The sequence below is a fragment of the Gymnogyps californianus genome, chromosome 24 (genome assembly GCF_018139145.2).
Source record: "Gymnogyps californianus isolate 813 chromosome 24, ASM1813914v2, whole genome shotgun sequence".
NCBI classification, from domain to species: domain Eukaryota; kingdom Metazoa; phylum Chordata; class Aves; order Accipitriformes; family Cathartidae; genus Gymnogyps; species Gymnogyps californianus.
In genome coordinates this window covers 5,860,149-5,884,659 of record NC_059494.1, presented here as the reverse complement: position 1 = coordinate 5,884,659, position 24,511 = coordinate 5,860,149, and the positions used below count along the sequence as shown (strand labels likewise).

General features: G+C 44.4%; 1 protein-coding gene across 5 annotated transcripts; it reads right to left on the bottom strand.

Moving 5' to 3' along the window:
* Nucleotides 1–29: 29 nt before the first annotated feature.
* Nucleotides 30–23,394, bottom strand: LONP1 (lon peptidase 1, mitochondrial). 5 transcript variants are annotated; one of them, XM_050910733.1, is made up of 18 exons: nt 23,125–23,394; nt 20,836–20,924; nt 20,298–20,417; nt 17,443–17,671; nt 16,824–16,885; nt 16,104–16,233; nt 15,624–15,707; nt 13,669–13,889; nt 11,338–11,476; nt 9,025–9,203; nt 7,760–7,847; nt 6,189–6,311; nt 5,296–5,412; nt 4,849–4,989; nt 4,598–4,763; nt 3,366–3,574; nt 1,880–2,044; nt 30–414 (listed from the first exon to the last, which is right to left on the bottom strand). In XM_050910733.1, exons 1-18 carry the CDS (start codon nt 23,227–23,229, stop codon nt 250–252), a joined length of 2,532 nt encoding a protein of 843 aa, XP_050766690.1. In that variant the 5' UTR covers nt 23,230–23,394; the 3' UTR covers nt 30–249. The 5 variants fall into 5 exon arrangements, 3 of the variants coding, with proteins under 3 accessions (XP_050766690.1, XP_050766692.1, XP_050766691.1); XM_050910735.1 differs by having other exon boundaries at nt 348–955; nt 23,125–23,273; XR_007767689.1 differs by having other exon boundaries at nt 362–414; nt 830–2,044; nt 23,125–23,274.
* Between the last annotated feature and the right edge of the window lie 1,117 nt (nt 23,395–24,511).

Genomic DNA, 24,511 nt, shown 5'->3' with positions numbered 1-24,511 from the left:
GGTGGCTGATAACATGCACATTCCTGAGGTAAAATTTCACAATTTTATTGGAAATACTTAATATGGATCATAATTCAATATTACAGAGTGAGAAATACTTTATTCTAGCAAAGCCATAATTCATTTCAGCAGCTGCGCAGCAGCAATAGCTCCACGTCCCACTTCAGGATTGCCCCAGGTCACCCCATTTCTGGGTGGGGGCTGAGGATTAAGGGACAGACCACCTTCCAGCCATCAGGTTGTTGAACGTCATCCTCCAGCAGAATCCAGCTTTGAAAATGCTATATCAAACACCTCGTTGTAGTGCTCAACAAAATGCACTTCTAGTCCTTCTGTAATGAATCCAGCAAGGTCATAATAATCCTTTTTATTCTCTGATGGCAGAATGATGCAGGTAACACCTGCCCTCTTCGCCTATGGGGAAAAGAAAGTTATGCCGTTTGTTGAGTCCTAGAAATCCATCAATCTACCAGAAACACACTCTCCCATTTTAGAGAGCAAGAACAGGAACAGTTACCTAGGAGCATGATCTGGCTTTACTTTGTTCTTTGGAGAGCAGCAAGGGCATTACTTACAGAAGATGTCACTAAGGATGGATCATGTTCTAGATCCCCCCAGCCCCCAAAACACACGCTCTCCAGTCCCACCCGTCTCAGCTGCAGGGACAGCTGAAGCTGGAGGGATTTTAGTAGGACTATGTCAGCACATTGGGGGATTGTTTAGAACAAATCATACTATTTCACAGAGTTTTAAAAGTCTGTTCCAACTTGGGTGAGGATAAACCCTAGAATCAAAGGAAGAATTAGAAACAGCTTATCAGACAACCCACCACATCAACACGCATGACCCACAGCACCATTCTACAGAACCTTTTGATACGGACATCCACATCGGAAGGAGCACAAAAAGTGGAGCCCACTCATCAAGTGGCATCATGTTAGTCCTCCTGTAATGACTACCACAAAACAAAATGCAAAATTACCCATTTTAAAGCCACATGAGGAAGAAGAATCGCATTGCACAAGGCTGTAGCCCAAACAGATTTGGGGACAGCACGCTGATGTGAAGCCCCAGCTCAACAGGCTACTGAAAGAGCTAATACCGTTCCTGAAGACAGAAAAATGTGTGTGATGCAAGGCTGAGGTAGGCTGGAGCTGTGCAGATGAAAAGTACGGAGGGAGATTCAATGCTTGGAAAAGAATTCTGAAAACTGCAAAGGGTTGAAACCAAAAAAGCAAGCACCACTATAAATCCAGTGCTTGCAAGAGTGCATCAGAGAACTCTGTCTATATAACTTGGGGAGGGGGGGCAGGGGAGAAGAGGATTAAGTAACTTGATTATGAGGTACAAAGAAACTTCACAGGGGAAAATGCAAGACACAAAAATTAAGTTCCTTCCATCTAAAACAGAAAAACATAGTGTTATTTACATGAAATTTTAAGTCAGACAAATTCAAGCTGGAACTAGGGAACAGAGCCTTAATGTTAAGGATGATACCTTATAGATACCATCAAATCTACACTGGATGCCCTCCTTAAACAGGCACTTCAACCCAGCACCGATTATTGGACCATACCAGTCTGTGATAGAGAAGACAGCTTTAACAGCCAGATGGTACCTTCCACCCTTAACTCTACCAGTCCAGTAACTAGGTCAACACAGATGCCCTGGCACAAAGCCTGGGGTCCCATCTCCTTCCTCACAGCCCGAGGCATAGGCAAGATCCCCATGTTCCCCCAGCAGGCTTCTCCACAGCGTATATTGCATCACTGCCTCTCTCACTACAGAGGCAATCGCTCTGGTTGTCCCAGTCACCGCTGAGCCCAATCCAGGGCTCTCTCCCACAGGTGATGCACAGAGACAAGAGAAGAGCTCTTACCGCAATAGTCTTCTCCTTGATTCCACCAACAGGAAGAATTTTTCCAGTTAATGACACCTCTCCCGTCATGGCCACGTTCTGCCTCACTGGGCAATTCATGGCTAGTGATAGCAAAGCTGTCACTATAGTACAGCCTGCACTTGGTCCATCCTTTGGTGTTGCTCCCTGTTTGGGGGAAAAAGAAAAAAAAAAAAAAAAGGCACAAACCCCCTGCCTTTAGCTCATTCAAAGAGCAGCAAAGCCAGACAACACCTTTGTCCTTGCTGTTTTAACATGGCCCCAATTTCACGGGGTCTCACAAAGGTTTTTGTGAAAGTGTCACTGATGGAATCTTGCTATTTGAATTGGCCGATCTATTAACAGCTATGTCAGTCCTCACCTTATTAATGAGGAATAATCCATGAGTCTACAATTTGGTTTCTGGCCTGATGCCACCACAATACTTATCAGGCTCAGGGCTCTGAACAAGCAGCATAAGCAAAAACAACAGAGCATGAATGCTTTGAAGCTTTTTGTTGACCTAAGCCAACCATGGAAACAGGTAACAGAGGTCAGCATCACAAGGGAAGAGAGCATCAAGAGTCGCAAAATACTGGAGGACAATACTGAAAATCACTCAAGGCAGAAAAGATCATTCAGTTTAGAAAGCCCAACAAAATCCAGGCCTGAACTAGTGAGAGTCTGGATTTATCCGAGATCAAACAGATCTTTGAGGTAAGAGCAGAAGAAATGAACGTTTGAGAGGGAGTAGAGGCAGACACAATGTCTGCTGTTTTCTGATCCTCCAGGAAACAAACACACAGGTAACAACCAAGCACTTGGACAGACACAGAGCAAGCTGCAACAAGGAGACTGTGGACTAGGTTAAAGCATGCAACAGTTCAGAAGCAAAGCTTGGGCACAATGATAGTACAAAATCTGTCTTCAGTAAAGCACCTGCCCAAAGCCTGTTACAGAGCATATGAGCCCCTCTGAGCACTGCGTGCGTTTATTTTCACTCCCAAACACTGGAAAAATGCAATCACTGCCATTATATGGACTAGGAACCATGGCACAGAGACCAAGAGTAGGATTTTCAATTATGTGTAAATGACCTGAAGCCTTAATGAAGGCCTGGTAACACAGAGACCTAAACTTTGGTTTCCTTGTAGCTGCATACAAGCTTTTATCCAAATCACTTATCTCTATGCCATGGTTTCCCCACCTGCACAACAGGGCCAACAGCTACAACAAAAGTCTAGGATTCCTTACAGCATTATCCAAGCCCCTGTATTGTTGCCACATGCTTGCTGCAGAAAGGAATGGAAACAGCTCATAAGAATGCTTTCACAGGATCCTGAGGAAATGTCTTCTTTTCTAGGTTTTACTGCTAGAAGAGGGCATTCTGCACAACGTATGGACAAATGAAGTGCTTTCCAGCTTTGTGTCTAGGGGAGTAAACCAGCCTAGCTGCTACACATGCTCTGTGAATTCTGCATCAGTTTACCTCTGGCACATGCAAGTGGATATGGGAAGACATGAGAAAGTCATTCTTGGGGTCCTTCTGCATCAGAAAGGCTCTTGCAAATGTGTAAGCTATTTTGGCGCTCTCTTTCATTACATCTCCCAGTTGCCCTGTTACTTCAAGGGACCCATCCTTGTTCTCCTTGTCTCTGGGTCGCCTCAGGGACGTTTCAACAAACAGAGTGGAACCTCCTAAGAAAGAAAAGAAAAACAACATCCTGAGAAAGTTAAAGGAAAATCAAACCAGAAGGTTTTGGTGATGCAGAAGCAGCGTCAGGAATTTGGAACTGGGGCTCTCTGATGAGACACTAGCTCTTGGGTAAAGAGCAGCTGAAACCTGTTCTCTGAATTCCTTCAGGAAGGCTAGCTAGACATCCCAACAGCACTGCACTGACAGTCTCCATTCACTGCTGCTTTGGACTCCTCACTCCACCAATACGGATGCAACCCCTACATAGTGGAAATAATCAGTTCCTATAATGGTTTCAGGCTCTTCATAGCCAAAAAGTAAGATGAGCTCATACCATACATTTCTAGCCAGTTCAGCTTTCCAGTGTCAGACATCTATTTACCTTCTCCACCATACTGATCGTTTCCCTCTTAACGACTTCAGTTCTACCCAAGGTCAATTAGAGCATGCAGGGGTCACATCCTTCGCTGTGTGCTGCATTTCAATACCATGGTGCACATAAGCCCCCACGTTACTAGGGGAGTAATCCAAAGAACGGTAACTAGCCAACTGCACCCGCCCCAACAGAGGGCGGGAACACCTGTATCTGCCCTGACATCAAAAGCCAAGTCAGCGGTGTGACATCACTGAAGAGATAAGGATGCCTCAGCTGTGCCACAAGTCAGAATGGCACCTCCTGCTTTTAAGAAAGCAGACAAGGTCTTGTCCTCTCTGAAGAGGCTTATGCTTTTAGTCATTGCTGTTCCTAATGTATGTGGTTCATATAGGATATGGAGCATAAAAAGAAAACATGCTGGCCTGAAGCTAAAATGAGCCTGGGTAAGGGAGTAAGAAAGGGTCCCTTCTTCAGGGAAGAAGCAGTCAGGATCTAAAAGGCCACAGAAGTTAATTTTACTGGTGCCAGCAGAAGAACTTCACTGGGAAAATTCAGTTTTCAGTAGGGAAAATTCAGTTTGACTATCACATTCAATTTTTGAAAATTATACGGAAATGTAGACATTAACCCAAAAGCCATTTTGTCTCACCCATAGCTGTCCAGGCCAGACCCATCACCACTCCTGGAGGAGTGGTTTCATACATGCGATCCACAGTGAAGATGGGCTTTCCTACAAAGTCCTGCAGGTTTTCAGGTGTTACTTGGACCATCTCTGCTTCTCCACTCACAATTTTATAGGCAGATTTCCTCAATACCTGAGGGAGACAGTAATTTGTTTCTGTAGAAAAAGCTGAGAAGGCTGAAGCACAGTGGTCATGGTTATACACAACTTTCCCTCACCTTTTCTATTTGTTTCTGCAGATTTCTCACCCCACTCTCTCTGCAGTACTGCTTGATGAGAACAGTCAGGACATCCGATGTGATTTTGGCTTTGTTTTCATCCAAGCCACACAGAACTCGTGCTTGAGGGACCAAGTACCTCTGAAAGCAATAATCCACCACATTCTTCTGTTAGTATTTTTGACAAAAGCCTGGTGGTTCCAATTCACTCAACTTCAGAAAATGGCATTGAGCTAATAGCAGAATGGAGTCCACAGCCTATGGAACACCGGAGTTACTTTAACTGGGTGTTCAAATCGGAGCAACTCTGTCCGAAATGCCACGTGCCCCATTTTTTTGGACACAGTTGTGTAAATATAAGCCTTACAGATGTAAATATGTAAGCCTGAATCTGCCAAAACCATTTTATCAGATGTAATTCACAGCGCATCAGTGGGTTTCTCTTACCTCTGCAATTGCAAGTTTCTCTTCTGCTACATATCCTGATACATTTATCACTTCCATTCTATCCCGCAGTGGCTCTGGAATGGTTTCCGTTACATTGGCAGTACAAATAAAAAGCACCTGGAAGTATTACAAGACCCTATTATGAATTTTCATTAACCTGCTGCTTTACTCCAAGCAATAGTTCCTCAGTTCTGTGTGTCTCTGTCTGAAGGGCTGGAGCAAGATCATCTTCTCTGTGGAATCTAGTTTTTATTACAGGAAAAGTTTTGGATTTTAGAACTATGTAGTAGGATGTTCCCTACGCTCAAAATAAATGTTTAGAAATACACACAGCACAAACTGGGAAATTAGAATGGTCTGATATGGACCAGGATACTATTTGCCTGGAGAGAACTAGATCTCACTTCTAAGTTATTTCTATCTTCTATGAAGTTAGCACAGAATTGACCAAATTATGTAAATATATTTCTAATCCATCAATTCTGCAAGTAATGTAAGCTGCACAAAAAGTGCAACAGTGTGCGAAGACAACCAATTTCAAAAACTTGACAGCAGCATGAGGCCACCTCACTTGACAGCAACTCTGCCAATCATTACGTAGAAGAAAAACTCCTGCCTTTTCTAGCTGAGACCATGCATCTTTGTGTCCCTAGCTCCACAGGGAGTTAGGGCTACAGGACGTATGCTGGTGATTGTGTTCTCTGAAGTACGTACAGACACTTCAGTTAAAGCCAACTCTTGCAGAGACAGCCCCATACCACTCGTGTCTCAATCCCATCTGTTTGACTTTCCAACTGACTAAAATGTCAGCATCTTTTCATGGACAGGAAATCTCTGCATTGATACACATTCACACATTCCAGCTCTACAACCTCTGCAGAAGAGAGAAATACCTTTGATAAATCCACAGGAACATCAAGGTAATGATCCAAGAAGTTAGAGTTCTGTTCTGGGTCCAACAGCTCTAGAAGGGCTGAGGATGGATCCCCTTGATATCCTCTTCCTATTTTATCCACCTATGGGAAAAAAACTTTAAATGCTCTAAGAAGTTTTTCACCACAATATATTCTCACACAAAGATTCTTTCAAGGCTCCATCTGAAAATCTTCATGTGTTTGTTCATAAACAGCCACTACCAGTCTATCAGTTTTCTGTGCATTCACCCAAGTCCCCACTATCCTACCGCGTGAGCACAACACACCTGACAAGACACAGGACTTTAACAGTGTAGTAGAGAAGCCCTATGAAGTCTCAGTGAGTGTGCATACAATCAAAAGCAAGTGAGTTACTGTGGATTAGTGGGCTACTACTTGTTAAGCTAAGCTAAGCTATAGTCACAGACCAGAATACTTATTCCACAGTAGGAGGACTACAGGGTAGTAGCTTATACCGTTTCCCTAATACGTAAGCTAAGACACTCTCCTTACTCTGCCCAAGGTGCAAAGTGCCTATACACAGCCACTCATCACAGCTCAGCTAGTGACCTTTGCTGCTTTCACAGAATCATAGGCTGATTGAGGCTGGTAGGGACTTCTCAAGGTCACCTTGTCCAACCCCACTGCTCAAGCAGGGCCACCTAGAGCCGGCTGCCCAGCACCATGTCCAAGGTTGTTCTCTCCTTCAGCATTGTTCATGTCCTCAGAAGGAGAGGTCACAACAGGGCCGCTCTCCACTGCTTTTTCTTCCTAAAGAGTAGTGTTAACTAGACGGACATACTGCAGTTTGCTACTATGGCCAACGCAAGGCTCCTCACCAACACCACTTAAGTAAAAGTGTCATGACCTACACGTTTCATTGCCTTTCAAATCAAGATACTCATTGGTTACATTACATTGCAACTCATTACCCAGTTTGTCGGTCCCCCATACCATTCCCAAGACATCTGCTGTTGGTCTTTCCCAGGCATGGCACACAAGGAGGCTAGAGAGACCTTTAGTCTCTTCTGAACGCTTGCTATTATATCCTGTCCTTATTTGCTTTTCCACAAAGCAGTAGGCTGGTAGGTAGCCCTGACTCATTTATTCTCAAATCAGACCACAAATTGACCGTAAGCATATTATTCCTTATAGTCTTGCTTTAGACCTGCTGAGAGAGTGACTCTTTCTAATAAGCACACGGGCAATAGTGGTTTTGTGCACAATGATGTACCCACACCTAGGTAGGGAACACAAGAGCTACTGAAGCCTCTGAATATCCAGCCAGCTCCATTAGGATCCTCGCGATCCAAAGAGCTGCAATTTAATGAGAAGGGCACAACTGAAATATTGAAGTTGAAGTCTGTTTTAGAAGAGAAAACAAAGGCTCTAAGGTATCACTGTCACCCAAAGAACTTGAGAGCCCAGCCTCATTTAAATAAAAAACCCTGGGATTTTTAGGAGAGTTACTGCTTCACCTTTCCTATTGGGATCAAGAATTGATACATGTTTTTAAGAACAAAAACTAGAAGAAAGACCAGATACATCACCTCATCGATCAGTATAAGCGGATTCTCTGTCTTGGTCTTCTTCAGACACTGGATGATTTTTCCTGGCATTGCTCCAACATATGTCCTCCTGTTTTACCAGAGACCGTATTTAGGGAACCATTGTAAAGTACAGCACACATCACACAACATAGCATGCAGCTGACGGAACAGGTATATCCTACTGGAAAACAAGTCTATATTTCTTCTACATCTATCAAAAGCATTCTCCATCACCATACGAAGCACCAAGACCCATCTAGTCTGTTTCTAGTAGAGATCAGACATTAATTTTGGCAGAAAACTCCTGGACTGCAGTTTTTATCTTTAGTTTTAACCACTTTTAAATTAGACAGAAGCAAAGAGGTAAGGCTGAGAACAGAGATGTTTGAATAGTGACTTCTTGTTTTTTGGGTAAAGAAATGTTAGAAAAGGGAAGGTTTCATTCCCTCACTTGATAGGGACAAAAAAGGAAGATCAGTGTAAATCAAAAGATACTTTGAAGGAGCAAACTACTAACAGCAAAACACAATCTTTCTGCTAGAGGGAACTGGCATCCAGGAACATGCAGAAGCAGAGCAAGAGGGTAACACCACAGTGAATGCCAAGAGGCACAGAGCAGAGAACATCCTGAAAAGCACATAAAATATTTCTCTCTGCTTCTGTTTCATACAGGGCAGAACCTCGCAGGTTCAATTCACGCTGCAGAAGAGCTACTCTTACTAGTTTGAAAACACTGCTAGTTTTGTTTTCAGGTTATGTGGAAGGAAAATAAATGTGTGGCAGGGTCAGATCTACTGATTTTTGTATTCACATCTTCTTGTTCTCCCCATGAATATTCTTGTTCCCAAGTCTTCCTCATGCAGCACCTCCCTCCTGGTTATTCAGAAACCAAGTCTCAATCACACCTGAACACGTGAATGACCCTGTTCACACTGTCACCATTCTCTAGTGCTGGCATTTATAGACAGACATGAATCAGCATTTGGCTCAGTCCAATGCTTTTGGGTAGCTCACACAGCTTTTCAAAGACCTTCCATAAGCATACACAAGCAGCAGGGAGCAACTGCGCTTAGAGACACGAATATGATTATGTTCCAAACTCCGCCCTTTGCTATACTTTTCACCTCTTCCTATATCCCAACTCCTGTCAGCAAGGGTTGGCAGAACAGAGACGAAAATTACACACATTGTCCAACTTCAGTTAGTTTCTTATTTTGACATTTGTAAAAACTACTGGATAGAGAAACTGCCCAAGTCACACTGACCTGTGTCCTTTTATTTCTGCTACATCAGTCATCCCTCCAACACTGAAGCGGAAGTACTCTCTGTTTAGGGCTCTGGCAATGGAGCGGGCAATGCTGGTTTTGCCGACCCCAGGGGGGCCATAAAAACACAAGATCTTCCCCTGGGTGGATCCTCGCAGCTGGCTGACTGCTATAAATTCCTGCAGAACAGATGAAGCACCAGTAGTGAACAGAGGGCAACTGGAGCAACACCAAAACATATTTGTTATCAGGTCAAGCAACGATTACAAAACCAGCATCATCCGCAAAACTGGTCCTCAAAGGAGTTGAGGAGGGCAAGGGGAGAAGCTAAGTAAGGACACTGGTGCACCTCTTTTCCCTCTGGTTATTTACATACTTGGTTGTCCCTGGGTTTTGTGCTCTGTGCTCATCTCACTGGGAGAAGCAGTCTCTCTCTCTCCACTGTCTTGGAGTGGGAAGACAGACTTCTAGTTCTTCTCCTAGCTTCCCTAGTTCTCACCTGAGTCTCTCAAGCTACATGTAAGCATCTCCTACTGTACCACTTCTTTGCTAAGTTAAACTTGCATCTTTTCACACTCCTATGCTAGGCAACCCTCAAATAACACTCAGCAGTTGAGAAATCAAAAGATCACGGTTCAGAACTGAAGTCTCAACTGCTCATATGCTTACAGTGGAGAAATCACTGTGCAAGTGGGCAGAGACGTGGTTCCCCTATAACAGGCCAGTTATTTAGCAAAGATGAGTCTTGATCTCTTCCCCCTACAGCGCTGAACTCCACGGCAATACTATACAAGGACAATAGCACCAATCTAATTAAGGCTCAAACCTGCGTAGGTATTTCTCAGTTCCTTAAAATCATCAACCTCACTTGCATTGCTACAACTGGGGAATCTGCTCTGCGTGGAATTAATCACATCAATAATCAAAGCCCCAGACCTGCATGATGCAACTCAATCTATTTCTGTATAAAGGCTGGGCCTAGTCAGCACAAATAGTGCTGACAAGCAACATAAGAGAATGATACTCAAAAGGGGTTATCTGCTTGCAAGTGTGCAACAACAGGCTTACCATAAATCATTCAAAATAATAAATCAGATAGCGGGATTTAGTCACAAGTCTTGGGCACTACTAGGGAAAGAAGCCCCCTTTGGCTGTCACCAAGGAGATACTTCACAACCTTTATCTTCTTCTAGAAGAGACTGGAACAAAGCAATTTAATAAAAGCAAAATCCCAGGATGTCTAAGAATTTATTATTCTTTATCTAGAACGACATAGTACTGTTAGCTTAGGAGATGCCCATATGGCTTCTGTGCACAACAATTACTGAGGTGGCCTAAGTACCACCAGTGCTGTCCCCAAGGTAACACAAAGCTCTGCTACATACAGCATGTGGGAACAGTAAGAGAAACTGCCTTACTACGCTCTTTGGAAGGAAATGGCCAAGTTGAAGGCTAGCTACACTCAACGGCTTCACCAAATCTGCTACGCTCTCGCCACAATTTGTTAATGCAAAGTCGGTATCTGCACCTGTCCCCCCTCCACTGGGCACTTCCATGCACTTGCCCAGTATGATACAAATCCTGCCAGCACTGGGACTGTCTTTCACTGCCTGAATGCGTTAGCTGGCTACAAGGAGGAGCCTATTGCTGTCCCCTGGAAAGGAAGGCAGTTCCCACAGCAAATTGTTGAAGTTGTTGCAACCTGCTGCAAGTATCTACTCTTACCTAAAACAGCTTCCCTAACCACAGCAAGCACAGGCGGGACATCTTCAGGTAAAAGTGACAGAAGTTGTGGAACAAGGCAACACTGAAAACTACCCTGTCTGCTTATTACGAGGGCTGTATTCATAGACTATAAACCCTTCAGCATCCAACACAACTCTGGGGATAGGTAAAGGCTGTGAGGCAAACATGCATCTTAGCTAACTTCCCCCCTCTTAATTTTAGAGTTATGAGTAGAGGTTCAGTGTGTTTTGGAAAGGGAGCAGCTTTGCCAGTCAAGCGGAACCATTTTAATAGTCTCTGAACAAACTGATTAAAATCCAGAGATTGCTTCCCTTGGACACTTACTCACTTGCTCAGCATTAAGTAGTAAAACAGTATATTGCGGTTTGAAATCAGAATATGACCTTCATTGCCACGAGTAATTAAATACATTAACTGATCACCAGAACATTCTGTTCTTTCACGCAGCTTTCTGTTTGATCCATGAATTAACACAAATTCAATGGAGAGCTGCAATCTGAAACAAATCCAAAATGCCTGATGCTAAGCAGAGTGTGAAGCGGGACACACTGCCTATTCCTGCCTTACCAGAATTCGCTTCTTGACGTCATCCATTCCATAATGATCCTCCTCCAGAACTGCTTGGGCTCTGGTCAGCTCCAGGTTCTCCTCGCTACACTTACCCCACGGGATGGATGTCAGCCAGTCCAAGTAGTTCCGTGTAACACTGACAGAAACACACAAATGAGAGTGATTTGACAACAACCAGCTCATGCCTTCCTCCACTGCCTTCCAAAATAACCTCATCCAGAACAAGTGGGATATAAACTACTCATGGAAGGGAGACTATGAAAAGAACACCATTATCTGGCAGTCACTGCTAACCTGTTGTTATGGCCTTCATTCCCTTGTCCCTTCCCCGCCAAAAAAATCAGAGCTTTTTTTCACAGCTTTTGCTTTCCAGAGACAAAGAACCTCCAACACACCACGCAAAGACCTAGATTTCTGCACACAAATTCCCTGTATGATTTTTTGGTGTGGGGCTGGTTCCTGTCTGAAGATGAGCAGGATTGTTTGTAAGCTTCACTACTGTCAACTGTTTGGATCAGGTCACGAAACTTAAAAGATAGAAAACCAGTTTTCTGTGTTTCCCCAGTGGACCAAAACAATGTAAAGAAGAAAGATTCCTGGCTCAGAAGCAAGGAAAACAGCTGGATGTACAACATGACAGAGAAAGATTTAAGACTGGGAGATAAGGATGTTAGTGTGGAAGCTAATGGTAGCGATAATCAGTTTAAACAGACTGCTACTGAGGAGAACACAAGTGCGTAAAAGCAGCACTCATCTGTTCTAAAACTCTGCACACTCAGATCAGGGATTCAAATGTACAGGGAGGTCTGCAAGATGCAGTAAATAGTAAATTGTGTGCAGTCACGAACACAGAGAAGCAAGCCTCCCTGTGCTTGGCTGGCTAGTCCCAGGATTCACTCTATGGCAATCACCACACCAACAGAGCTTTGGCTTTTTTCTCCCAAGTACTTCCTTTGCAAACTTGCTACCACTGTTACTACTCCGAGGGAAAGGGAAAGATACTATGCTGGCTGTGAAGCCCAGTGTGTCTTTCCTAGCTTCCTCCCTCCTCCTCCTAGTATATGATTATAAAGATGTTTCTCATCCAAATGACTGTCTGCCCTCAAACACAGTCTTTTACTCCACAAAAGATACTTTGTTTTAGAAGCAAAGATCCAGGACATTAAAGTGCTGATGAGTACACTGACTGCTGTGTTGCATAGCACACACTGCCTCAACAGACAAGAAATGTTCAAAGCAAGCTCAGTTTCTGACAATCCATGTCACATATTATGTGGTTGTCCTGGTTTCGGCTGGGATAGAGTTAATTCTCTTCTTAGTAGCTGGTACAGTGCTGGGTTTGGATTTAGGGTGAGAAGACTGTTGATAACACACTGACGGTTTAGTTGTTGCTAAGTAGCGCTTCTCTTAAGTCAAGAGTTTTCTGTTTCCCATGCTCTGCTAGCAAGCAGGTGTGCAAGAAGCTGGGAGGGAGCATGGCAGGGACAGCTGACCTCAACTAGCCAAAGGGCTATTCCATACCATGGAACGTCACGCCCATATATAAATGGGGGGGAGCAGGCCGGGAGGGGCAGATCGCTGCTCGGGCATCGGTCAGCGGGTGGTGAGCAATTGCGTTGTGCATCACTGGGGTTTTTTTCCTTTTATTTTCCCTCTTCTTTTTTTTGTTATATTCCTTTTCATTACAACTATTATTATTATATTTCATTATTATTATTGTTGGTATTATATTTTACTTTAGTTATTAAACCGTTCTTATCTCAGCCCACGAGTTTTACCTTCTTTCCCGATTCTCCTCCCAATCCCACTGGGAGCCAGGGGGAGTGAGGGAGCAGCTGCGTGGTGCTTAGCCGCTAGCTGGGGTCAAACCACAACAGTCGTAAAAGCTATTCACTCCTTTGCAATTCCAACCCCACCCCAACGCTTCAGGGACCACCTCAGGTAGCTTAGCCAGTGTCATGTGTTAGCAACTAGCTTCCCTTCTCCACATCTAATGAAAATACCTAAGTACAAGAGAGAAGAGCCAAAATTAAGGGCTGAAGGAATCACAGCACATTTCATGAGGGGGAACGAACTGCACAGTTCTTATCCACAGCATTAGGCTGCAAGAGAAGACCTAAAATGATCAAAAGAGGTAAACTACGGTAAAAGACATGAGATCTGGAGAACAATCCTATAGCTAGGACGTGATCATATGCTACGTTCAGGGAAAACAACTATGACAAAAAGACAAAAGAAACTCTTAAGGTAAGAGCTTCACAGAATTGTATTGATTTCTGTCTTTCTCCCAACTGACCCTGACAGCAGAGGACACAGCCATGCACTCACTTGAATTCTGAGGAGTGATTATCCAGCAAGCCCAACTTGTTCAACTCTTCATCAACCACATCCATGACATGTTTTGGCACTACCAGCTCCTTTAGTCGCTCACGGAATTTCTCTTCTATAGCATCCTTGTCCTCTTTTTCCAGACCTAACTCTTTCTTAATGATCTTCAATTGCTCTTGGAGAAGATATTTGCGATGTGTTTGCTTGATCTTCTCCTCAACCTAGACAAAGCAACAAATACAGTAACTATTCTGTTCCTGGTACCACCCATCAAACATCAAATGCTTTCAAATACTTTTCAGTTATGACATTCTCAGCAACTGAAAACACTACTTGGAAATAATTTGCAGCACGTTCTAACATAAAAAGTGACTCTATGACGTACTCTAGCTCCCTTCACATCTCGGTGGCCTCCGCTGGCTGTGATTCAGTACTTCAGTGTTTTGTTTATGGTGGGGAGACCAAAAGCTGGGCAGATTAAGCCAGATGTGATCTCCCTAGTGCCAAATAGAAGGGAATAACCACTTCTCTCGACAGCTGCAAACAGAGCCCAGTATGCAGTTGGCCTTCCTTGCCACAAGGACAGACTGCTAAATCATGGCCAGCTTCCTGTACATCAGGGCCTCAAGGTCCTTTTCTGCAAAGCTATCTTCTATCCAGTTGGCACCCAGCCTGTCCTGTTGCACGGGGTTATTCCAACCCAGGTACTGAACTATGAATTTCTCTTTGCTGAACTTGAGGAGGTTCTTACTGACTCCCTGAGGGACACCACTAGTAGCTAGCTGCAGTTAGACTTTATAGTGTTGATCACAACCGTTTCTGCCCAGTAGTCTAGCCAATTTTTTCACCCACCTTGTACTACATCCTTGCAGTCTGTAACATCCCAATTTGGTCATAAGAATACTATGGCTGACCACAACAAAGGCCTTGCTAATGTCAATGTATACAACAGTCATTGTTCTCCCTTTGTGCTCTAGGCCTTCTTATCAGAGAAGACAATCAGGTTGATGAGACACAGTTTGCTCTTGGAAAATCCCTTCTGGCTCTTCCAAATCACGTCCTCCTTCATTTGCCTCTACAGGGCTTCCAGAAGGATTTTCCCCATAATCTTCCCAGGAATTGAGGGCAGGCTGACATGTCTGTAGTCTCCCCGATTCTCCTTCTTGAAGATGGGCATAGCGCTTACCTTCTTCCACTTACCAGGAACCTCCCCAGTCACCACAGTGTTTTAAAGATGATTGAGACAACAAAATAATGACATTGATAAGCTCTCTCAGCATCCTTGGATGCATCCCATCTGGTCCCACAGACTGCATGTGTCCAATTTGCTTAAGAGGTCTCCAACAATTCCTACCCTGGTCCAAAAGCGTTTTGCACATAACATGAATTTTAAGAGCCCCAATTATTGGGAGTTAATAAACCCAGGAACTTTTGACTCAGTATACACAAATCTTTGTACTTCATACACTTAGTTACCATTTTCATGCAGTTATTGTATTCTGATTAAAACTTACAACAGTCAGGAACTATTGCAGTTCACAGTGGTTAGCAGAAGGTCTTTTAAAATAACATTGTGCTATTTACACTATTATGTGCAGTATTACACATAATAGTGTAATATTACACATAATATTACACTACTATATACAGTATTATGCTGTATATTTTTACACAGATGCTTGGTAAATTGCAGTCCTCTAGGATTTACCCGCTTGCATAAAATTACAACTTGGACACTATTTAACAGCAGATGCCATAGCCTCACGTCTTCTACAACGTGCATGAAAAATCGAGTTTCTAACGGAAGAAGAATATAAAATCTTAACTCTAAAATAACCTCCCTTTAGAGTGTGTACCATTATCTTGCTTTAAAATTCTTCACTGGCCGTGCTAAGCATCACAGTGGTGGACATGATATAAATACATACAAGTTATGTGTTACTTGAAAAACCTACCTCCCTTCCAAGACGCTGCTGAAGTTTGCTCAGCTCGTATTCCTTCTTTAGAAGGGAAAGGGCTTTGTAAAGCCGTTTGGGAATCTGGAAAAGATAGACACAAAATGAGTTTTCAGACATGATACTCTTGTCAACTCCCAGTGAGAAAGGAGAATAAAAAGCTCCAACAGGTTGTCTGGGAGAACTCTCCAGCACCTGCCGACGTGGAAAGACGAAACGTGTAGCAATTCCACAGCATCCAACCAATGTGCAAAAGAAAATTATTTGCCACTAAAGATGCAGAGCTTCCAGCCTTTCCCTTAAGACAAGTTATTAATGACTTACTATATCCTTCAACAGGAACCTAGTCACTGATATTAACCTATCATCAGACACAGCACTGAAGTCCCCTCTGTACTGAGGCTGGTAAAGAAACCATGACATGTAACAGACATACTTTTGATTCAGTTAGCATAGCTTTAGTTAACAGCTTCATCTTACACTGGTTTCTTCCAAGATGTCTTGAAGTTCTTGTGACTCTGCCCCTGTTAGTGCTGCAGCCATGTCACTCAGATAGATAGGGTTATCTACCACACGTTGTCCTGCCTGCATCATCTGAAGTACGGACTCTCTGAAAAAATGGTAATAAAACCCAAAATGCTCTGTGAAGTTTTACATTCGTAAGACAGTACCCTTATAGAGTTATTTACTTGTTACGACAGAGTAAAGAAATGAAACACAGCTCAGTTTCATAGCAAAATAACTCATTTTTTTTAAATTTGACTAAGCCAATACTCAGTAACAAACACATAAATCACTTGATAAAAGGAACAATCACTGATAAATAAAACCAAACATACGAAATGCTCTCTTAACAGTTATGCAAAATTTTTGTGTGCCAGTATGCTAAGACTCTTACTATGCTCATATTACATGGATCAGACCATGACAGTTATTGCAGTGAGCTTCACTTAGACCCAGCTCACCTGCCATAGGACTAATCATCCTACCTCGTATCTAAGTTTCACGTCAGGTTTTCAAAACTTCCTGTCTGTTTCCAACAATAGATGATAAAGCTTACATCCCAAAACAGAATTCTAGGTGACAATTCAGCAAATATCTCTTCATTAGAGCAAAAGGACAAGTGGAACAGAAAATCTCAGCATACTCCAGCCTGATAACACACTGTTCCCAAAGCAGGGCAGCATGGGAAACACATACCTGTACAAGGGGTTCAAGGCAATGATGTCCCGGATTGTTTTGACAATTTCTGCAGTAAGTGCCTATAAACACAACAAAAATTTAATCAACAAAAAGACTGGGAAAGGACAGACAAGGCCTCAGTATAAATATGACATTCCCCAACCTCTCCAGCATGGGAGCACAGAAATACAGCCCCTGGCCACCCATCTGCAATGGTGTGCTGTAATGGTACTCGGTGTTGGGGCAGTTATTCCTCCCGGGAGGCAAGGAAAGGCACAAAGGGCTATAAGGCTGGCTTCCTGCATGCACAAAACTTTCTTGGCCAGAAGATATGATCAGGTTGACCACTCAAGTCACCTTGGAGCAAAGACTCAGTTTGATAGAGGATATTACACAGATTTAAGCACAGCCCAACCTCTTCATTCAGCAACTCTTTGAAGTGACCAGTTCCAAGGAATTGAGCTGTTGTAATGAAATTCATTATTTTCATATAATCCCCTCATGCAGTGACTGAGAAGGAGGAACTGGTTTCTGAAGCCTGAAATTAGAGCCTGATTTTAGAACCCTTCCTTTTAAGCAAGAAATGTAGGTGCAACTCTACAGGACAAGTCCAGGCTCGTATGATTAATTCACTCACTTTAACCTCTTCTGTGATCTGAAAATCTTCATGAACCACGTTCTCTACTTCTACCATGAGAACTTCCTGCGAGGAAGCAGCTACAGGATCTAGTACCACTTCCACAGCTTGGTCTTTTGCTCCAGGCTCCTCTTCAGCCTCTTTCTTAGAGCGCTTCTGTTTCCTTCTAATTTTCTGTTTGTTCTCAGGCTCCTCAGGCTCAACCTCTAGTTGCTTGTTTATACGAATCCTGAAAGTCAAAAGAAACCAGCTACAACCAATTTTCCTCTGTTATATGTGATTTCAGCTCTTCAGCATGAAAAGGAAAGAGTCTAAGTTGTATTTTGAGTAAACTAACATTTCAAACTTTGACAAAGGTGACTGATTGTACGTGTTTTGACAAGACTTAGGTTTTGGTTCATTTTGTCAAAATAAGGCTTGATTTAGTGAAACAGTAATAATCAAGTGGCAGAAACTGACAGGACTTACTAAGTAAATTTACAGTAAGTTGTCATACAAAAAAGTTAACTGACCACTGAATTAGCCTATTGGTGTGTGAATGGGAGGGGCCAAGGGCAGCTGACAGCACCTTTATCGTAAACTGTGTTAGCTTAAACCAGTTGCAGAACTACAAAAACAGATTTCTGATGATTAAAAGAAAAATAATCTAAATAATGTTGGTGAACATACACATGCACATAAAGCTCAATGTCACAGACTGTCTGACTTCTCAGTGACAAGTTGCAGCAGATGAACAGAACAATTAATAAGGCATCATTGTTAGTATGTCTGCTCAGGAGCTAGTTTCTCTAGCTACATGAACTAACAACTCTGATGTGGATTCATACCCTCTTCTTGTCCTCCTGAAAAGCAAGTTCACTGTTTCGCTTTAATTCTGAATATAGTGTTCTGCTTTTTCAGTTTCCTGATTCTCAGCATTCAGTCTCTCTGCTTTAAACCACATCTGCTGCATTATCTACTGTAATACTGAATATTACATACCATGTGTATAATGGACCTTGAAGTCATTCCATATCTAGACATTTGAAATTTTAGTCTACTACACAAAGAGATGTCATAGACTATGAAAGAGATCAGACCCACAATATATTCCACAACAATTACTTGAGTATTGATCTCTAAAAGGGACAGGCTAGATCACATGGCATAATCACCTTCCAAAAAATTAGTTTCCCTGTTACTGTTTTTAAAATTTTCTGAATTTTGCCTGCTGTGCACACAACCTCACGTCAGACGTTTTCAATACAGATTATGACCTACAGTTCTCCAGAAGGAGATCAAAATCTTGCTCTCTCCACTGGCTTAAAAGGTTTCCCCCACCAAAGACGAGTGCTAGACAAACACTCAGAAACTGCAACAGCCTTTGACAAAGTTGTCTTACTAGGCTGTGAATAGAGTCCAAAAAAACCTTGTGGTGTAACAGACTCCCAGCTCATGGGTTAATTGCCATTATGCGCAGGGTACAGGTCTTATTTTCCATGTGATCTCCTTCAAAAAATAAGACCTCCTCAACTACCCTGACTGTCTGTCACTAGCAACTTTTGACTAATTTTGCCTACTCTTGTCAACAGAATAGAGTCATAGACAATTAAGTTCAAAAACATTTTCTGGAGGGTGGGGTCGCTGGTGGTGGAAATCAGTTGCTGGGTAGAACAACATCCCCTCACAGGGCAACCGGAACAGAGTTTGGCAGCAGCCAGCCGTCCAGTCAGCACGTAAAAAGCTCCAGATTGACTACAGAAGCTGCTGCTCTGACCCAGAAGGCATGCTAGAAAGTGTATGGGGAGAGCTAAGGGAGGGATTTAGAAAAGAGAGGACCCATACTTGCAGGACAGCACATTTCATTATTTTGGCTGCTGACATAAGAGTTTCCTTTTCTGTATTTTTCCCTGTAAATGCAGCATGCTCCTCAGATCTGATATCCAGTGTGGTTCCTATGGACATGACTGACCAGTGCTCTGTGTCCCGATCAAATAAATGAAGACCAATTCCCAACACCTTCCAAGTTATAGGGAAACATTTCTATTCCAAGTAAACCAAAACCAATAGCTGCCTATTTCTGAAATCTAATCAAACAAGATTGTGCTTTGGTAATGCAGCAGGAGGTCTAAAACTTCATTTGGAGAGGAGCTGACTTGCAAACGCACGCAAACTCAGCTTCGAGAAGTACTGCCCGTTCTTTGCTGTCCAGAACAAATGCAACTGAAGCAAAGTGAGCAGGAGGAAAAAAGCAATGCTTCAAAGCAAAACCCACCCTGAATCTGTCTCCTCTGCCACGTTTCTGTCCTTGTATTTTCCCTTCTAATGGAAATGAATTATTTGATGCTTTTAAAACCACAATTTTATATTGTCTTAGCTCAAAATACTTGGCACAAATAGCTAAACCTATATTCCCAACAATAATCCTATTTTCTTCAATTCAGTTCTGGGACAAGATTACGTATACAAGACATAATTACAGTTCTGGACCACACTATTTTGTTTTTTAAAAGCAAAAATACTGGCTTGAATTAGTTCCAGAGAATTTTTTTCACCATTACTAAACCTTGCTGTACTTGTCAAAGAAACTGCTAAACTTCAGCTTAATGAATGTTTGCTTGCATCACATTACAATTTATATGAGAATGACATGCACTAGCTCTTCCTTTTTGCGGCTAACCTGTCGCATCTGTAATAGTACACAGAATATTGGGGCTCGAGCACCAGAGCACTATCAGGATACGCTGTGGTAACAACACAAAAGCTTGCCGTACATGAGTTGTGTATCAAAATGCATATACGTGGTGAAAACAATAAAGGGATATATCTGTTTATAAAGAAGTCTGGTGAGATGCAGTGGAAGTACAAGTAATTACCTTCGATGTCCCATGACTATCATACGCAACTTGTCTCCAAGGTCCTGCATTTCATGAATCTGTACAAAAGTTCCCATCTGGTAGATTTCATTCAGATCCTCCACCACATCAGATTCATTGCTATTGAGGAAAAAAATTGGAGTAGATATTCAGGATCTTGAGAAAGCAGGTAAGATTAAAAAAAGAAAGAAACAATCACTGGTTGCAGAACTTTAAACTGGACTCAGGAGCAAAGACACTTCACTTTATCCCCACTGTTACCACCATGTAGTCCCTTTCCAAATCACCCAACTACCCGGATGGTTCATCTCCCTCCCAAATAATAACAGCCTTTTCTAAAGCACGACTCAAGCTCCTAGCAGTGCTGGTAGTGGCAATGAAAACTGTCATAGTTAGAGGATGGTCCAAGCCTATACACAATTTCTGTAACGCTACCCAAGGCAGGAAATTTCAGATCATAGCTTTTAGTGTAAATACAGCCTAGCCATGGAAATGGCTTATTTTTACATTTTTAAAGAGATCAAGAGAAATGACTTACTTATCATCCTTTTTAAGAAAAACACCAGCATAAGGCTGGGCAAGACGAACTTTCCTCCTCAGCAGCTCAACCAGCTTCTTATTTTTTACCTAGGACAACAATAGGTATGAAGTCAGAGGTGGATTTTCTGTAAGCTTTGCACCCTCAGTGTGTAAGGCCAGGCATGGTGAAACCCTATGACAGAATTATGAAGTCTAATCTTGAATTCTTCTAGTCTTGCCCCCATTAAGGGACAGTAATATGGAAGTGGAAGAATATTAGAGAAACATGAAATCTGAGTATTTAAAACAAGTCACTGAGTACATAAGACAAGCTCGAAGGCAGGGGGAGAAACCAGGCTTAATCTGTACAAGTCTTATGAGCAAGAAACCTCTCAGTCACTTGAACAACACTTCGTAAGAGTTTCTGTTGCTATCACTGTTCCTTTGCCTTGCATACCTGTATGTCCCAGCTCTCCACTCCTACTGGGGAGCTAGTCCAATCTGCCCCATCAATTGCCTGAATTGTGCCCACCCACCCTAGTTTAAATCCACTTCTCCAAAGCCCCCTCTGCTCAACTGCTCTCCTACACCCACCAGCCTACCTGAGTCCCTGCTTTGAGTCCCAGCCAGTACTTCCTCCTGTTGTACTTTCTTACTCCCCTCTGCTCTCTGGATGCCACGCATCTGTCCCTGGCAGATCTCCCAGCACCACTGTAGTTGTTATCACAGCAAGCTGAACCCTCAGTGACTGAGAAAATACCTCCTCATGAATTCTACTGTTGGATGATGTCATACTGCTGACCACTGAGTGTTCTTTCAAAGTGATGGACACAAGCTGCGTTGCTCAATGCTTTTGACAATAAACAGCATGGTCTTGACAGAGCAGCACGAGCAATACCACCGTTGTTGGCCTATTCTAATCTTGGCACACCTATTTTAGTTTTGCACAACGTCTAGCAAAACTACACTTGCCAGTGTCACAGACATTAACAGAAAGAAGAAAATTAATAATTCCATATTCACTGTAGAGACTTCACATTGTCAGGAAATAAAGTATTAAATGGCAGCACAATGAATTTGCAGGATAAGAGAGAGCACTTAACAACTATCTTAATGTAAGACACTGTTGACCTATGCATTGAAATTAATGACTTATACATAAAAGTGTCATATGATTGCGCGCCTAAAGATCATAATAATACATAATCTTCTCCCCCCCCCAACACATCTATAAAGACACTAAAAGTTGCACATATTAGATTTGGACATGCAGAAAAATACTACAGTAGAAATAACACTACAGGAACAGGAAAACATTGATTCAGTTCTTGTTACATTTACTCCAAAATCAGATTGGTAAAATACTAGTGAGGTGCAAAAATATGAGTACTTGTTGCAAAATGGTTGCATTTCAGGAGGAAAAAGTATTTCTGGCCTGTGAGCTCAAGTCACATATCAAAGATCAAATTTATGGCTCTTAAAAATACATATAGGGGTGCAAAGGGGAAAGATCACACTCTGAAATTTTGAGATTACCATCCCCATCTCTCAGCACCCTCTCCCACTGTAGCAGTGTTGCTCTATACTGAATTCATGCTTTCTTCTTGCAGCTCACAGTTTACTGCCTTCACAAATATTGTTCTTGGTGCTATGGCACAAGCCCACGAAGCTAAACCAAGGACACATTTGCTTAACCTTCAGCAAAAGAACACAGAGAAGACAGCAAACTCTGAAAGAGTTTCTGTGTGAATCACTGACCTTCCCTGTTAGAAGCGGCATTACTGACTGATGCAATACTCCTGAAACCCGAAGTCCATAACTATCCCAAAAGAAACCACTATTCCAGTATGGTCAGGCTATATAGTTGGAAATAAACACTAAGAAGCAGAAGGCCGTAGAGCGTTGCACACCTTTCTACCCTCCTCATTAGTCTACAATTAAAAGAAACCTGTAAAGACAAAGAGTATGGCTTCGAGGAGGAAAGCACCCCCGGTATTACCAGAAGCTGGGAGACAAGCTCATGCACCTGCGTGCACCGCCAAGGACGGTCACACCGCCCACCAGAAAACCCCGGCCCAAACACTGCCGTCCCCCCTTTAAGGGCTCTCAGCCAAGGCCAGGCAAAGCCACGCTCGGCAACCAGCTGCAAAACTGCCCCGGAGCCATCGCCCGCCCCACGGCCCCGGCACCCCTCGGCGGCGGTCAGCTCTCCCCTTCCCGCCGAGCCGGCTGGGGCGGCGAGGGCGAGCCCCCGGCCGCGGGACCGCCCCGCCGGGCCGCAGGCGGGCCGGGCTCCGTGGCTCCTCACCTCGATGATCTTGATGAAGCGCGGGAAGACGGGGTTGCGCGTCACGGCGATGAGAGGGACGTTGGGGAAATGCTCCGGGACGAGCAGCGGCGTCAGCGCCGTCATGACCGGCCCGGCTCCGCCAGCGTCCGCCCCGCCGCCGCCACCGTCCTCGCCGCCGCCGCCCTCCAGCGCGTCGCCCCCCGCCAGACCGCCGGGGCTCCGCTGGTGCCATCGCGGGCCAGTGCTGAAGGCGGCGCGGGCCGGCGGCGCGGAGCCCAGCGGGGCCGGGGGGGCCGCGGCGGAGGCGGCCGCCAAGAGGCGGCGCCGCGCGGACCCCAGCAGCGCCGGCCGCCAGCGCCCGCACAGCCGCAAGCAGCGGGCGGCCGCCATGTCGCCGGCGCGCGCCCCTGCGACACTTCCGGCCTCCCCGCGGCGCGCAGGCGCCGGGAGCGCCAAGGCCCGCCGTGCCGAGGGGCGCGTGGCGACGCGCACGTCCGAGCCCAGCGACGGGTCGCGGGTTCGCGCCCCGGCCCCGGCCGAGCGCGCCTCGCGTGCGGCAGCGCGGCGGCGGCCGGCAGGGATGTCTGAGGGGCCCGGCGGCGGCCGCGTTCCCGCGCTCTCCGGAGGTGACTCCTCGGCCCGTCCACCGCTGAGCCTCACCGCTCCCCGGCCGGGGGTAGTGGGTGTGCGGAAGCCAAACCGTCCCGGGTGAAACGAGTGGAGAGACGTGGAGGGAAAGGGATGCGCGGCCAAAAAGCCAAAACGAAAGCAGCTCCCACTGGAGAAAGGGCCCTGCTCAGGGGATCCCATGAATGTGTCTTTGGCCACTGCCCCGACCTTTTCCTCAATAGGCCAAGACCTCAGTGGTCACCTAGACCTGGTTGCCCAGGACTATGTCCAGATGGCTTTTGAATAGCTCCATGAATGGAGACCCTACAACCTCTCTGGGTGCTCTGTGCCAGTGCTCAGTCACCCTCACAGCAAACAAGTGTTTCCTTGTGTTAAGGGGAAACCTCCTGTGTTTCAGTTTGTGCCCATTGCCTCTTGTCCTGTCACTGGGCACTACTGAGAAGAGCCTGACTCCATCTTCTTTACACCCTCCCTTCAGGTATTTATATCCATTGATAACATCCCCCCGAGCCTTCTCTTCTCCAGGCTGAACAGCCCCAGCAATCTCAGCCTTTCCTCACGGGAGATGCTCCAGTCCCTTCGTCGTCTTCATGGCCCGCCCTTGGACTCTCCAGTATGTCCATGTCTCTCTTGTACTGAGAAGCCCAGAACTGCACACAGCATTCCAGATGTGGCCTCACCAGTGCTGAGCCGAGGGGAAGGATCACCTCATTCGACCTGCTGGCAACACTCCTCCTAATGCAGCCCCCATTAGCCTTCCTTATGGTGAGGGCAC